Source organism: Myxocyprinus asiaticus, chromosome 9 (assembly GCF_019703515.2).
Source record: "Myxocyprinus asiaticus isolate MX2 ecotype Aquarium Trade chromosome 9, UBuf_Myxa_2, whole genome shotgun sequence".
NCBI classification, from domain to species: domain Eukaryota; kingdom Metazoa; phylum Chordata; class Actinopteri; order Cypriniformes; family Catostomidae; genus Myxocyprinus; species Myxocyprinus asiaticus.
This window is the reverse complement of record NC_059352.1, coordinates 7,241,411-7,259,320: the sequence shown is the minus strand read 5'-3', so window position 1 is coordinate 7,259,320 and position 17,910 is coordinate 7,241,411. Positions and strand designations below refer to the sequence as shown.

Here is a 17,910-nt window from a genome sequence, read left to right as displayed (position 1 = left end):
TCTCTTTAGGTTTGGTGAACGTTCCCCTTATGTTCTCCTAACGTTTTCCTAACCTTCTGCTAATGTTCTACTAACGTTCTGTTAACGTTCCCCTAATCTCCATTTTCAAAACATATTTATATTTACATATCCATACATTCATACATCATTAATCATTAATCATAAATAAAACAATCAGTCTATATAAATAATCAGCCCAGTCAATGTCTTTGTTGATCCATTGTTTAATTCAAAACATTTAATCATCATTTAATACAAAAAACATGAAAACATTTTCATAGATTAAAAATAAAACCCAAAGAATAACCATTAGAATAGGTTCTGTATAAGTTATTTTTAGGTTATCCCACAAAAACAACCCTGTAACGTTATGGGAACGTTAGTTTATGGTTATAAAATAAAGAACCTAAAGAGAACATTTTTAGAATGTTAGGAATTGTGGGGGACGGGGGGGAGGTACAATCTGACTATATCTGATTATTGGGGGGACTTGTCCCCCTCAATGTATATTGTGGTTACGGCCCTGCTTGAATCTCCCTTATTCATTGCTTAGAGTTCTTCTCGGGTGTAAAAAGTGCGCACCCCGCGTAAGCGCGCACAGTATCTCGTAGTGAACTACAGTTCTTTCACCGCGCGCTCTAAAGTCATTCTTCCGCAGGCACTGTAGTATGTAAACCATCACTGGCACGAAGACACCGGTTCCTTATTTCGTATCGGAGCGGGCTGGCACTGGTTTGGAAGGCAGGTCTAAGGATCTGGGGGATACTGGAACACTCTCCTCGTTCATTCGCACCCACTCTCCTCCCCACACTACTGTAGCAGTACAGAAGCCCAACAATCAGACAGCTGTCGCGCGCTACAACACCAATGCCGGGACACCGCGCGCGCAGTCAGTTCTCTCGCGCACGGACGTGACCGCAAGAATGGACAAAAGGAACTATTTCACCGTTCTGCTGCTCGCTTTACATCTTCAATTCACATTTGGAGAGTTCTTTCCAGGTAAGTTTGCGTTGTCTTCTGCATCTTTTGGGCACTTTGTGGAGGTTGCGCGTGGTTGCCCGTAACCCAAGACGGGGTGAAAGTTGAACAATTCTGTCGTTTTTAACGGCACCTTGACGGAAGGCGAAACTTAAAGTTATGGAGATGCATTTCACAACATTACTGTACGTTTGGTGTTGCTTCCAAGCTTTATTCGTTTTATAAAGACTTTTTGTGGTAAAGCATAGATTTTTATAACGGATATGTATCGTTGTTATAGATAAATAAATGAATGACGGGACATGTTTGCCTCCGTTTTATTTTTCGTATAAACGACTACTTAAGGCAGGAGAATATACATTTGACGTTTTATATAATATGCTTATAAAGCTCTGTATGAATAGAGAAAAGTTTTCTTTGTCAATAAGCAATTCTTAGGGGGCTTGTTGTGGAAATAATCTGTGCCAGGGAGAATATTTAACATTTTTATTTAAATGATTATTATTATTATTTTACGTTTATCACTGATCGTTTTGGAGCATTGTTGAGCACAGCGATCGAATCTTAAAATAGTCTCGTCTCTAATGCGAGCGACTCGGCGTCCGAGCTGTCCCGGCAGGATGCAATTCATTTCTTCGCCGCCCGGTGGCGCTCCGGCCACATCCAAACCTTGAACTGCAGCATTACTGATTGATTTAAAATGGAAACAAGAAACAAGAAACTTATCTTTTGTTTCGAAAACTGTAGTTTGTTTTGAACAAAATGTCTTAGTCCTAAATATGGAAAGGAGTTCAAAGAAATGACTTCAACAGAAGCACCAAATTATAAGATAATTATGGTGTAGAAATAACAACGCAGGTAAATGATAGGAGATGTTTTCTGAAAAGAACTTAACCAGTGTTCAGATGTGCTGGAAGAAACTATTCAAGGCAAAGTAAAGAGTTGTCTATTTTAGAAAGGTAGACTACTTTTCAAATAGCTTATGTAAAGCAGAAAAAGAATTATTTCCAATAGAAACTGTCTATTTCACAGCATCTCCACTTTATGACAATACATTAATAAAACTAAAGCAAATGCATCTTAAAAGCTTAGTAATCCGTATAAAGAATGGTCAATTTATTTAGCATAAAAGTTAAAGTGTTAAGTAGTTGGAGGATAAAGTTAGGCTAATTAATTAGGTTTGTTTACTAGCCTATATACTCTACATAATATTTAAAAAGTAATTTCCACAATTTTCATCAACAGACAGAATGATAAAACATTAGTCTTCACTTGTTTCAATTTCAGGGGTTGACTAATGCATCCATGAATATCTCTTATAAAATCTGTTCATGTTTGGATGCTCTCAGGTGCTTTAAATACACAGTTACCTGTTGAACAAATACGATTTTCTTATATTATACCCTTTACGTCCAATGTACCATAACATGTTCATTTTATAAGCTTCCCCAGACCAGTATTTTAACATTTCAGTGCTTTAAGAGGCACGTCTGTAGTCTGGTTCTTGTTGCGGGGATAATTTGTGTTCCATTCTGTCTTCGCTTGTAAATTTGGCAGGGCCAACAAGACTTTCTCTGTGCTCCAGTGAACAGCTTGACAAGTATAGACCTATCTTTATTCACCAGTCTGAAAAAATGAAAGCAGGGCTCAACTCTCAACATATAAAGACACTAACTTACATTTTGTTTTGGGATATGATACCATGGTACTTTACGAAATGCATATAATCATTCATTCCCATAGTGTATATTAAAATACCACGGTATTAGCATCTAAGACCATCCTTGTACTTTTTTTTTGGCATACAGGCCAAATCTATTCAATCAAATTTATCTGACGTTCATACTGATGGGCAGCTTTTAAAAGTTGTTTGAGTGTGCAGTCAGTGCAGTTTCATCCCCAGTTTTAGTAGATTTACCCCTTTTATGCCTGGTAATATAGTCTTTAGATTTTATTTTAGGTAGTAGAACATTTAGAATGGCATAAGTAACTTTATCCGGCACAAAAAGCAACGTTAATGTCATTTGTATCAAGACAGAGATATACGTGACATAATTATAATTTATTGCGGGGCCAGTTGAGTTGATCTAATTCAGAGACATCATTTTTATTTGCCTGCCAGAAGTTTTAATTTAGTTGAGGTTGCATGGAGAGGACTATTATTAATAAGAATGATTAATTAAAACTAATGAGAGATCATACACCCTGAGGGAGCTGTGGATTTGTCTCCCCCTCTCTCTCTGTCTCTTGCTCTCTGACAGCTACTCATTTGCAACTCAGTGAAGTCTCTTATCATCTGCGCACTGCCAGACTAATAGCTAATCCAGAAGCTGCCAGACTACAGGATAATCCAGTTCGACTGCTCCCTCAGAATGTGTGTGTGTGTCTCTAATGCTTTTAGATGAATACTCATATCCCTGAGCATTAGACAACATTTATGTGTCATTTCCCCTTAAATGCATGGGAATTTCACCAAACACTCTTACATGTTTGGGTCTTTAGAGACCCGACGAGTATTTCTATCACAAATGGATCTACACAATGCCCAGATAGTGTCAAATCTTCAAAATATATTCAAGACAATTATTAAATACTAGAATAAAATATATTTTGATGTTTTATTTTTCATACATCAAAAAGATAATGCAACAAATCAGGAAAAATCTAGAACAGGATTCATTACTTTCACACTGAAAATTTATGAGAAGCAAATGGCTGTCAATCACATATTGAGCTACACATAACATAAGATACACATAAGCTACACATGTATTTTCTCAGGCACTTATTGAGTTTAAATAGATGCACAACTTACATACAGTAATTTCAATAGTTCAAATGACAATAGTCATATCATACTATTCATGTGTTACACTTGCTATAGTTTACTTCCATGTTGTTTCTTCATCAAATAATAATGTCAAATGTAAAGCAAGTCAATCACTGAAACATCAGCGCCACCTTGAGTAAGAAATAACAAGTATAATATGTATGTGTACACGCATATGGGATACTGATAATTCATCATTGATGATAATTCATTGTTGCACAGAAAATCAACGTGATATAGTATTTATTTGTATGAATATAGTACTAATTTCTCTTGTAATAAACAAAGAAACAGATATCCTGTGATAGTAAACTTAAATAGATATGAAATAATCATAGAAATATAATTTATGGAAGAAAACGACATCATTACATATGGGTCTCTATACTTGGTACTTAAACTTTTTTTTTTTTTTTTAATGCTATTTATAAGAGAAAGATTTAGGAATACTAAAGAGATGTGGGTACAACTCCCAAAAAATGGATGAGGTACAGGGGGTGGAGTGAGGTCCCGGGACACTAAAGACCCGAGGTATGCATTTAAGGGTTAATATGAATCAACATACAGTATATCCTATTTCTTTTCGGTTACTCTTGCTTCTCGTCTCCTATTGTGTTACTATGTCTCACTGAAGGACAGACTTAAGTGTTAAGTTTAAGTGTTTATATAGCTAATGACTTTTTATTCACTCATTGTATTCAATTATTTTCATGAATTTTACATTGGCAGTTCAGAATAGATTGGTTACCAATTCATGTGCAGTCATTATGTTTAATATTTCAATATGCATAGGACCTTATGTGAACTACAACTGAGATGTTTTTAAAGTCAGCTGTTGAAGGAGAGGAGTTAAAATAAGAGGGCTTGGTGATGTCAGCTGAAAAGGAAAGTTGTTTCAGAGGTGGAGCAAGTTATTACATCTAAATGACTGACATAAATATTTTTATTTAAGAAACATTATGAAGACAAGCTTTTTTCTTTGGAACAACTTGCACTGATGAATTATGCACAACAAGATCAAGAATGTGTATTAACCTCCTGAGACCCGAGTGTGGCTGCTGTGTCCATTTTCCATTTTTCACACTTTCTGATTTTAACTAGTAGCACCAAATAAAGATGCAAAATAAATAAATAAATAAATAAAATAAAATAAAAAGATTTCCTAAAGATTGATGGCAACATATGTGGACAGCAGGACTAAATCGTGAAATTTTAAATAATACCAAGCTATAGAAAGTCAGATTTTTTTAATCATATTGTTCATTATGTTTCCAGGAGTGTTGGTTATTCATGTTTTTGAGACGATACAGACATTACATCAGAAATTAGCATAATTAATTCTTGATTTAAAGTATTGGCCAGCATCATCCAATCACTGCCAACCATGTTAAAATAAAATTACACATTATAAATTCTGAATCTATATACTGATTAACATTGTCCCATTTCTGCCAAACATATTGAGTGGTCCAGACATCATCTGAAACTGTACTTTTGGTCGGATCTTTGGAGTGAATGGTCTTTAATGCATAGAGAGCTAAAGGATGCTCCCATGCTCCCTATTAAGTGAATGACTTAACCTCCAGTGTGCTGTAGGTCAGCACTGGTCTCAGAACAGCTTGAAATGCACCTTATTTTCATCCTAACTCAATATAAAGCCTCAAAGCAAATTTTTCTGCTTTTGGATGAACCCATTGATTCTCAATTTGAAAATGCACAGTAAATATAAGAATGCATTTTTCTCCCCAATTTGGAATGCCCAATTCCCAATGTGCTCTAAGTCCTTGTGGTAGCATAGTGACTCGCCTCAATCCGGGTGGCGGAGGACAAATCTCAGTTGCCTCCGCATCTGAGACCGTCAATCCATGCATCTTATCACGTGGTATGTTGAGCGCGTTACTGCAGAAACATAGCGCGTGTGGAGGCTTCACGCTATTCTCCGCAGCATCCACACACAACTCACCATGCGCCCCACCGAGAATGAACCACATTATAGCGACCACGAGGAGGTTAACCCAACGTGACTCTACCCACCCTAGCAACTGGGCCAACTGGTTGCTTAGGAAGCCTGACTGGAGTCACTCAGCACACCCTGGATTCAAACTTGCGACTCCAGGTGTGGTAGTCAGCGTCTTTACTTGCTGAGCTACCCAGGCACCCGCATTTACTAATGTTAATGAATAGAGCCGTATTGTACAGTGATAACAAAATAAAATATAACAAAATTTATATTAAAATGAAGCGAAATGACCCACAGATGTGTTAATGTTGACAGTTATGCAAAATAACTAACATGTTTTTATTTTTTATTTTGTGGGAATAATGTCCCAAAATCCATGTATGTGGACATCATGTTTATCAGCACGCTGACACGCAAAAAATGAATGAATTTTTTAAAGCAGCATATCAAACGAAACTAGAGACACTACTCTTTACACACAAACAGGTTTCATTGAAAAAACATAGAGGTTTCTTAGGAGTGGCACTTTTGTTGGCTCTGCGCCCGTAAAAGCGCTTCATGGAAATTGATGCCATGCTGTTGTGTCACGTGACTCGATGCAGCAGAAGTTTAACCCTTAAATTACAGTCTAGAATCTTGTGAACTGTATTCAGGCCGTTTGTGCTTTGCGTATAGCGAAGTCAAAATACAACGTCCACGCATGTGGACGTGGGGCTCGCACGAGGTTAAGAAGTACATTTTCAGTCAATTTTGATTTCATGTTAAATTTAAACATTACATTTATATGTGACTTTTTAGCTCAAAATGTAGCTAAATTAGAAACACAATGATGCCTGTGTTTACTTTCCGGACCTGAACTTAGTTCATTTTTTCCAGATATTTGCCAACACTCTGCTTTACAGACATTAGAAATGGCAAGGATGAGCTTTGTACACATAGTCCAGTGGGTAAAAGCTCCATATAATGAACAAAAAGCTTGTTCCCTCTCCGACCACTTTGGCTGAGCCCTTTTCCCATTTCTAATGGCAGCCCCTGTGCTGTAACCCCTCTCGCCAAGTCAAACAAGAGTAATAAAGTTGTAAAATCTGTTAGTAACATAGAAACATGGTGAAAAAAAAAAAAAAAAAACTGGAAAGGAAAGAAATAGACTTCACACTTTGTTTGATTCAGAGATCTCAGAGGAATTTTGTCTGATATGTGAATGCACACACAAACACATCCTGTTTATACATGAGATTAATCACTATATCCACAAGATATATGCAATATTACAACTTACATCTGCACAGTGAAGCGAATGAACAGGTAAACTTGAACTAAGTTACTGGCTACTCATAATATGCGTAACTTTGCGTGGCGTAACTAGCATTGTTAATACGCTGTTTCCATAAAAACACGCAATGCAATATCCTAAACTGACTACACACAGAAAATTCATAACAGTCTCTAAAGCATGAATAATTCAGAAAACAGTAGACTGACCTCTAAAGGGCAGTTAATACTTCAGTATATTCATTATTTCCTATTATTTCAGGAGCTCAGGTTTTCACAACAAGGACAGTTGAGCAGTATTTTGTATGTAGCCTTGTATGTATCTGTTATATGTTTGAAACATGTTTAAAGTAAGAAAATGTTAATAGTTTTTTTCTAAATGTTTGAATATTTGATTAAAGTTTTTTCAGTTACAGTTCGACTAAAATGATATGCCATTTAAGTAAGTAAAACTGACTAAAATGAGTAAATATGACACATTTTATGTGGACATTTCCGTCAAAAGATTAAAACCATGACTATAACAAAAAAACTGTGTAAAAATTAATGCTGCATATAAGACTTCATTCAGGTTAAGTGACACGCAGCAAGAGTGAATTCTCGCTGAGGCTGCCAAGGGTAAATAAGCAGGCAACTCTAAAAGCCTCACTCTCTTGCAACTTGTATGGAAACAAGACGAGTAGTCTGACTGCGACGACTCCCTGTTCTGTTGTGATTGCCGCTCTAGAATGAGATGGAGAATCGCGTCTGAGGGGGAGGAATAACAATGCAAGAAATCAGGGAGAAATGAAACACAGAGGTAGACGGAAAAGAGGTAAGCCGATAAAGCCCAACACTTGAAGTGGATGCAGAAATGAGACACCTGAGAGGACCAACAAATGACTTTGCAAGGGCTGTCGGGACATAATGGATTTCACACACACACACAGAGGAACATGGTTATTTCCCGTGTGTCCATTAGAAAGCACCAGGGCTGTAATTGTTTTTCTTTGACCTGCTTGTTATCGCCCTGCTCTTGGGTTGCCAGGTTTCAGCGCTCCACTCTTGCCCTCTGACAAGCTGTCACTCAGCGGCCTGTTTAGTATTCGGGCGGGTGAGAGAGAGAGAAACGCAGACTGTCAGAGGTGTTATCTGCATGACTGTGCTGGTCTAATTCTCCTCACTTATTCTATTTGGCTGACTAAATGACAGCTCAATAGTGGAGTGCAGGCCAAGTCCTCTATAAATGAGATGTCTCCTTATACTGTATCGAGAGTGAATCCTTTAGAGAAGCCATATTTAATACCTGAGGAGTTATTTGAAGCCATATATTTCGAATGAGTCAGTATTTAAAAGGATAATTCACCCAAAATATGAAAATTGTTAATGATATTGAAATGTCCACTTACATCCTTGACTGTATTGTCACTCAAACCATATTTGAGTTTTTTTCCACTGTGGAACACAAAAGGAGATATATCTAGCAAAATCTCTATGCTACTTTGTCCATAAGACAAAAGTGGATGGTGACCATGGCTGTCAAGCTCCAAAAAGTAAAAAAAGTACCGATATGACTGTGTGCTATATTTCATATCTTCTATCCACCTTATTTTTCAGCAAAACTAGGGTGCCGTCATTATCAAACTTGAATGTGGACCACTTCCGATATAAGCTACTTCCAGCTATTTTAGCTATACAAAAATACTACATTATGCTGCTTTATATTACAGGCTGGCAATATATGTCGACATATTATTATAATTAATTACGATTTTCATAAACTCACTGGTTTTGAGCGCATATAGTTTTACCGTTTATAGCATTTTGCCATCGTTTTATCACACACTGTTGCTGCAGGCAGAATGAATGACAGATCAGGCACTGACATGGACACGCCTCCACAAACTTTACACAACCAGCAGAGAGAAGAAAGCTGCCAGGAAAATGCTGCTTTAACTTATTTGCACCAAAACTGCTTCTTGTTTCATCTTCTTTTCAGAGAGCGTTCTCTCTTTCTTGAAGGTGTATAGTAAACAGAAACGCAGATCTTGCATTCAGCATGGCTTATGAAACATCGCCTGGAAATAATTAAATATAGGGATCATCGGAGGTTATGCAGGTACATATATGAATGGAGGTTTACATAGAGACAAAAAAGACTGCATCATCACGATCTCGGTAATGAAAGAAGCTGATTTTTTTACCGTCTCTTCAATACAACCACACACAGCAACAAGTGAATGATTTACTTACTCTTTTCCTATAAATGCTGATGTTAGAAAATTATCTGACATTGGCACATAATTCTACTGTACATCCTGTGGTTGTGTGATAGTTTACAAGTCCATATCACTAAATTCTGGTATTATAACCTTCTAGTTATTTAAATTGCGGTCAATGGCGGAACATTGTCACATTCACCGGAAACGCAGCTGCTTTGCAAAATAAGTTAGATAGCCTTTCAATAGCTTTGTGTAAGGAACAGACTGAAATTAAAGCTATTGTATGGCTTTAGAAGACTGTTATGGCTTTTTCTTTGTGTTTTTTGGAGCTTGACAGCAAATGGTCACCATCGATTTTCATTGTATGGTAATGAGCCAGTCAAAAACATTTTCATAATAATACATGTTTCAAGCGACATGAGGGTACGTAAATGATTGACATGAATGATGAATTTTAATTTTTGGGTGAACTAGACTCTCCCTTATTTTGTTTAGAATACAGTATCTGTTACAGTACAAACTTGGTGGCGGCAACTCCTTCTTTTTGAGGTCTCACCTCAAATAGGTTTCATATAGAACTGTGAGCTAGTCCTATGGTAAAAGAGAGGGAGAAAATGAAAGCGAGATCCTCCATTCCTCTTTCATCCATTTCTTCAAGGCACAAACATCCGTTCCCCTTCAGTCAGCACTCTCCAGCAGGGTCATGCTTATTCTGGACGGGCAGAAAGACCCTCTCTGATGTCCGGGGTGTCGGGGGATTTAATGTGTGATAAAAAGTAATTATTATTTTTTTTTCCACCTTGTGTGCAATGCCAGATTTACAGCCCTCATCACTCTGCCTTAAAAATGAATGAGAGTTTAAGAGGAGAGAAAGAGAGGTTAAAAGAGAGACAATGTCAAAGAGAACGAGAGAGAGGAGACTGTAATGAGAAACTCAAAACGTGAGTTTAGAACATTAAAGCTAATGTGTTATTTTTCAATGTTAAAATACTTTCTCGTATCCCAGCTTAACTGGGGCCCAACACAGTAAAACAGACTCAACCGGTGGTGTGAGTTTGGGGCAGGACTAACAGTTTGTACAAACCAATGGAAGACGGGATGAGTAATTATGAATCTATTTGAAAATAGAGATAATTTTTGCAATTCCATTTGGTGACGTTACTGGTGCAGTTACACACTTAAGTATTAACCCTTTAAGCTCTGAAGATGTTTTTAAAGATTTCCTGTTTCAGTGGCATACCCAAAATTAAAGGCTTATCACGCGAACAAACAAAAACAAGGAGGGTCAAGTGTTTTGTATCATTGTTAAGAAAACTTTTCATAGTTTTTAATGATATAGATTATGATAAATTCTAAGACTCTCAGCCTTAGAAACTGCTGAAAAATCACAAAAAAACTTTTTTTCCCCTTATTTTTCTGATTTGACATTATATATCTCTGGGTGTAAATAAGGTGTCTCCGAAAAAACAGCTTTTGTTTTGTACCCAATCATGTCAACAGTAGGGGTGGGTAAAAATATCGATTTTCCAATGCATCGCGATCTTCATTTAAACGATCTTGATATCGATTCTTAAATCTCAAGATCGATATTTTACTTTATGCACAGCCCTCGCATTTGCAACCAAATTTCGCTCTATGTGACTAAAAATGTATATATTTGGCAACTGGCTGGTAAATGTTTAGATTTCACTCACCAGTGAATGAATTGAGTAGTATAGTGGTGGAGTATTTAGAAGCAAGATCCTTTCACTGCGTGTTCACAGTAAAAGTCATTCCAGTTTAATGTGTCCAAAGATCTTTACACGCAACCCATTTGACACTGAATAATGTCTCTTTTAATACCATTTCTGTTCTTTACAGTCAGTTGTTGATCATAAACAACAAATAGCACAGATGAGATAAAGCCAATTGAGTCTCGTTAACATGCGCTCATTTAAAAATGCTGTTTACAGAAATGCAGGATTCCCTTAAAGAGACAGTACCGGTTTTTAGTGTTCAACAAATCAATGTAAATACCTGTAAATAGTCCAAATTTTGCAATTAAACAATACAAATGTAACAAAATATAATATATGCAATATAATATGATATTTATTGATTAAATATCTTGATTTGTTCATTTTTAAAAAGCTAAAATGTGACCAAAATGATGAAAAACTAAGAAAATATAATTTGTGAAATAGATATTTTCATATTGTACCTAGTAAGAAGGTCCCCTGTATAATTCACAGAATTAGCTGGGAGAGAATTTATTTCATATTTAAGCAAAAGGGACATTATAACGAAAATATACACAAATGAATCGATATCGGAATTGAATCGATAAAAGGCTTGTAAATTGGAATCAAATTTAATCTAGAATCTGTATCGATACCCAGCCCTAGTTGACAGTAATAGAGAATATTTTGTGTTGATATGACAAAGCAATCAAAAGTCATAGCATTACAAATATAATTTATCATAGTGTACAAAAGTGTCTAAAAGCCTCTCCAAACAAATAAAACATAATAATTGTACATAAGGACTAAATACACATGCCAACACAACAATGACTAAAGGTTTGCATAGCATACAGACATGATTTTAGTAATGAGATTTTACAGAATGAGTGACTTTTGACTCAATGAGGATGCATCATTGAGTCTGTGTCATGTGCTTGGCACCATCTCCTGGTGGCCATATGTAACAGTCACCAATCACATGTCTCTCTGCCCAAATATGGATGATTTTTGCACCGATCTGACCCCAATCCAATTGGTTTAGCGCTCCATGATGCTAAATAATTTCCGATGACGCCATCTGATCCAGGAAAGCCAATGTTTTTCAGCCAGATTGCAAGATGCCAGATGCTGTGTGCACATTGTGTTTTGTGTGGATTATCTAATGATCTATACATCTGATTCATAAATGTCACATAAATGTCAAAGACATATATTTAGCTATTACTTGCTATATTTTTGTCTGTGAGTAAAATAGGCTGATTGTATTCTGCTCTTTGAGAGCTTTCAAACAACATATGACACATGGCTATTTGATGAGTTTGATGTTTTTACTGTTGCAATACTATGTACAGTGCTAATTCTTTTTATAAATTATCTTTTATAATGTTTTTTTCTCGTGGGTCATTCGAGCTTAAAGGGTTAAAGGGGTCATATCATAAAAGACTGAATTTTCCTTGATCTTTTGAACTTGAACTCTTCAATGTACTATGTAAACATACCAGGCATTTCAGAATTGAAAGCTATTTAAACTAAACTACAAAAGTATTTAATAACAGTTTCTAATGGTCATTTAGCCTACATTTATTTATTTAGCAGACGGTTTTATCCACAGTGACTTACAAATGTGGAATGCAACATCATAAGGGATTCATCTTAATGAAGCAATAATGTGAGAAGTGAAGCAATACAATATTACAGAAATACTCAGTAACTAAAAGTAAAAAAAATAAAATAAAATAAAAAAATAAAACTTGACTAAAATGATCAGTGGACCTTAGGGGTTAAAAAATTATGCACAAAATAATAACAACCCTTTTAAAGGCAAAATCACTTTCACTAGATTACGATTGTAAGAGAATACGTGGATTTAATTTCTTGATGGCTGTTTAATTTTTGTTGCTATTTTTCTCTGGGGTGTTTTTTTGTCAAAACAAGTAAGGATAAGGTATTCTCTGATATCTCATTTTGAAATGAGAACAGCCTTTACATTCCTATTGATGCATTTAAGCAGATGATTTTTATAAGTGTCTTAAAGTGCATTCTAGCTATAGGATTGTATCCGTATGTTCCGAGACCTTACTATTGCTAGCACCATGCTCTGCCAGCTACAGGAATAATTATTACTGTTCACCTTTTGATTAAACAAGGCAATGTTTAAAACATTTCCAGACGTAGAGCTAACTATTTGGCCTGTCAATCTTTTATTCACCTCTGTGTGGGTGGAGATTGAGTTGTTTTGTTGCTGTAGTATGAGGCCCAATTACGGTATCATTACGGCTGTTAAAGAGACACCCCGTCACCATGACGCTCTACAAATCAATAGAGCAATAAAAGGCTTTGGACAAAAACAATGAGGGACTCATTTGAATGCGACACCTTATACCTCTCTTTCCTGAACACAGGGGTTGGATTTCTATTCTCTGCAGTAAGTGTCTCAAAGGCAGCATGCTAAGTGGTGCTCATAGCTAAAACCAAAAAAGGTGGGAGATAGAGTGAAGGAAAGAAAATAAGAAACAGAGAGGTGTTAAAATAAAGCAATAAGCCATGAGAGGCTGTGCATTGTAGTAATTGTACCACAGTTAAAGGGTGTTGTTGGGCATGATATGAAGCAGATGGGGCCGTTCACACAGGACACATTCTTTCATAGAGGGAGCGAAATGGAAGAGAATAGAAAGCAGGGTTCTCGAGATGCGTTATACTTTCTTTACTATACTTTTTTACCTGACAAAGTTTCTTTAAAAAAATCCACACACGCAGAAAGAACTCAGAGAGCCAAAGATGTGCTTTGTCTGATGAATGTTTACAAAGACCTACAATAAAAAAATAAATACATTTTTTTTAATACGGATTGCAAGAATGTGTCCTGTGTGAACGGCCCATAACCATGAAAAAGTCCCTTTTTTTCAATTGAATTTTTATAAAAACAATAGCAATACAGTTACAATAATTTAATAAATACAGTAGTTAATTTGTTTTTATAACAAAACAATTTCCGCCACATGGTATAATTCATAAGCCTAACTAGGTTGTTTACAACTGCCAACCAAAATTGCAACTTTGCACATTAATGGTCACAGGTGTGTGTCTATCAGCATTTTACAAAGACTTCAAATGCATCTCATCCATTCAGAATTTAGAGTTGGTACTTACCATCAGTTTTGTAAATTCGCCTACCAAGTAATATGCTTATTTAGCCTAAATGTAGGTGATATTGTAGATATGTACATTTGGTGCATTAATATAGAATTGAGCTGATTTGCAGTCACAGCTGTGCCAATTTTACCATGGATTCCAAAGCCTCATCCAATCAGATTTTAGTGCCATAACTGTACATTTAGACAAATGTTGTCGCACTGTTTGCGGGGCTTAAAACTCACTGTTTGTAAGCAGGATTGAAGTGAACCAGGCGCAGAGGTTCCTCAGAGAGAGAGAGAGAGAATGAGGTGGGGAGGGGTTGAGACAAAGAGGATGAGGGTAAGGTTGCTGGAAGTGGTTATCCTGTGTGAAAAGTAAAGAGATGATTCAGGTGATTTCAAAATGATTCAGACAGTGCAGATCTGGAGAGAGCTGAGGAAAAATCAAATGGCTGGCATTGCGAAATATCCTTTCCTTCTGTTTACTTTACAATTTTTTCACAAATAAAAAACATACACGCATACGCCAGCACTCACACATGGTAATTGCCATCAATGAATCCATCAATAAATTCCATCTAATTGGATTGAGACAGAGGGTATTGAATGTGAATATAGATTTGATTAATTGACAATTAAATCTGTTATTAAGAAGACAGATTGCATTGGGTTGTAAGCAAATCTTAATTTGAATAGCAGCAGAAAGGTGTCTGGCTGTTCACTTCTTTATGTTGTAATTATCCAAAATCCAGCATTATAAACAAGTGTGCATCTGTGGACTTTCTGTGCATCCATTTGCTTATTTCATCCATCCATCCGTCCGTCCATCCATCCATCCATCCATCTATCCATCCATCCACCCACATATTTTCAACTGCAGGTCATGTGCATCATACACCGATCAGACATGTTTCTTAGAGATATTTAGACGATAAGTGCAGCCATTCAATATGGAACTGACAGATATGCAAGTCTAAGCAAGATAAATATAGTAAAGCTATCACAGAAAAAAGAAATAGACCTACAGATTAAGCATAATAACATGAACATTGCTTTCAGCATGTGATTTGAAGTTCAAAAAATCCAGTTGATCTGACACGTGCAAATAATAAATAAGTATATGAATAAATAACCATGGCAATCCAGGTTTATAAGGTAAAGTCACACGAGGGGTAAATCCTTGCTTTTCTGAGTATCCTCATTAGCTATTTGAAATACTGTACAGCAGTGTCACATTCTGCTCTGCACCACACACTTGATCCACAGGGGGAACACGTGTGGGCTAATGTAATGAGATGAAGTACCATTAATTGGTTGATCCAGCTTTTCGCTGAAGATACTGTGCGGATTGTTTTACTGTATCATTGTTTTAGTCACGCCACTTCTTGATGACTAAAAACAGCTGCAGTTTCTCAGTCTCAGTTTCTCACTCACCATTCAGTCATTCGATCCATCTTGTTATCTGTACATTTACAGCAAGTAGACTTTTCATTTTAAAGTAAATATGAAACCAAAATTACTATAACTCTATTTACTTTGTTAAAACATGTTTTTTTTTGTTGTTGTTTTTTTTGCATGATAAATGGGTGCAGGTGCAACCTATTCCATCGAGAAAAAAAATTGTTTTAGCAAAATGTAATGACTTGCACTGCCTTTAAAATTACTTTCATTTTTGGCTGATGCTATCAGTCACTCTTACTTTTTAACCCCTCTCCTATATCCACATATAGAGACTTTTCACCATTCCATGAATTCCCCACATTGCTTTCTTCTTTAATATCCTGTTTCACTCAGAAATACATCACATTAAGGCCAAAGACGCCCTCCTGATGGGTATTTACATACTGTAGTCTAGACTGACAATTAAAAAATGGTGCAGATGGAATGCGAGAGCGTTTTCTGTGCGAACAGCCCCTAAATCTCCCTCGAACAGATTGAAAAACTTAATTACCAAATGGATTACCGTGGAATGTTGGCCAGTGACAGGATTATGTTCAATGTATTATAATTTGACATCTTAAGCCACTTTTTGTGACTTCTATTCAATATTTTGCTTGTTTTCCCCAATAATGTCTTTGATTTATCCTCATATGAGCAAAAAGGTATATAAACTCACTGAGCACTTTATTAGGAACACCTGTACACCTATGTATTCATGTGATTATCTAATCAGCCAATAGTGAGGCAGCAGTGCAATGCATAAAATCATTCAGATACAGGTCAGGAGCTTCAGTTAATGTGCACATTAATCATCTAAATGGGGAAAAAATTTGATCTCAGTGATTTCAACCGTGGCATAATAGTTGGTGCAACACAGGCAGGTTTGAGTATTTCTGTAACTGCTGATCTCCTGGGATTTTCACACACACAACAGTCTCTAGAATTTACTCAGAATGGTGCCAAAAACAAAAACATCCAATGAGTGGCAGTTCTGTGGACGGAAACTCCTTGTTGATGAGAGAGGTCAACAGAGTATGGCCAGACTGGTTCGAGCTGATAGAAAGGCTACTCAGATAACCACTCTGTGCAATTGTAGTGAGCAGAATAGCATCTCAGAATGCACAACACGTCGAACCTTGAGCCAGATGGGCTACAACAGCAGAAGACCATGTTGGGAACTTTATTAGGGCCATAGTGTTCCTAATAAAGTGCTCAGTGAGTGTATATGTGATTATTGTAATTGTAATTAATCAGAATATAATGCAGTTTTTTTAAATTAGTTGACTGCCCACAGCCCTTATATAAACAGGGGAGAGATATTTGGAGAACACTGGGCTTAACGTTATGAACTGGATGGCTTTTTGGCAGAGCTCTGTAAGAAGTCAAGAAGAGGAAGGACAGAGTAACAAGACCACACATGTGTTAATTTTCTTTGAATTTTCTTCTCTGGAGATACCATTAACCTTTAAGGGCACTGGTGAACATCCAGCAGATACTTCTGATGAAACGAGAGGGAAGCTTTGTTCTCTAGTGGAAGATTAAAAGAGCTTTTAATTTGGGTGGGTAATGGTGACTTGCTGGAGTTGATTCACACTTTGGTGCGTTATTTGGGCACTAGTAAAAAGGTCACCCACCAGAGGGGTGATACAGGAGGAGGGGAGGCCATGTTAAAAGGCTTTAAAAGAGAGAGAGAGAGAGAGAGAGAGAGAGAGAGACACACATTTGATAATGTTGGATAACTAATGATTCTAGTGTATGTGTGGAAGAGTTTTTTGTGGCCATTCATCCCTTTTTCAGCGTTCACTGCAGTTAAACTTGTGATTACCATTTGGTAATGTGGTAAAAAATGTGGTTTAAGTCAATGTTAAAATCAAAAAGTGCTCTATTTACTTTCTTAAAGGAGACCTATTATTGCCCTTTTTACAAGATGTAATATAAGTCTCAGGTGTCCCCAGAATGTGTCAGTGAAGTTTCAGCTCAAAATACCCCACGGATCATTTATTATACCATGTTGTAAACGCCTCTTTTTGGGTGGAATCAAAAACACGCTGTTTTTGTGTGTGTCTCTTTAAATGCAAATGAGCTGCTCGACATAGCTCTGGTCTCTGTGAATACAACCAGAGACAATGGTAACTTTAGCTGCATTAGCCGTGGAATCAGCGAACAAGCACATTCGGAAAGGCGATTTGCAAACATTCACAAAATATAAAGTGCGATACTTACATCTTCAGGATATAAAACTGGAACATGAACAGTTGGTACTGATCCATGCTTGAGAATCACATTTTTGGAAAATCCTGCTTTATACTGACCCTCATTCACAAAGCAGTCTGGTGTAAAATGATTTGCACAAACATACACGAATTTTGGTATG

At 36.6% G+C, this 17,910-nt stretch overlaps 1 protein-coding gene across 3 annotated transcripts in view; it reads left to right on the top strand.

Moving 5' to 3' along the window:
- Positions 1–671: 671 nt before the first annotated feature.
- The window catches only part of LOC127445935 (receptor-type tyrosine-protein phosphatase T-like), a 365,971-nt gene continuing 348,732 nt past the window's right edge, over positions 672–17,910 (top strand). For all 3 annotated transcript variants that reach the window (XM_051706455.1, XM_051706454.1, XM_051706453.1), the window contains exon 1: positions 672–999. In XM_051706455.1, coding sequence (XP_051562415.1) covers positions 924–999 — 76 coding nt within the window. In that variant the 5' untranslated portion in view covers positions 672–923. The remainder of the gene's footprint in view (positions 1,000–17,910) is intronic.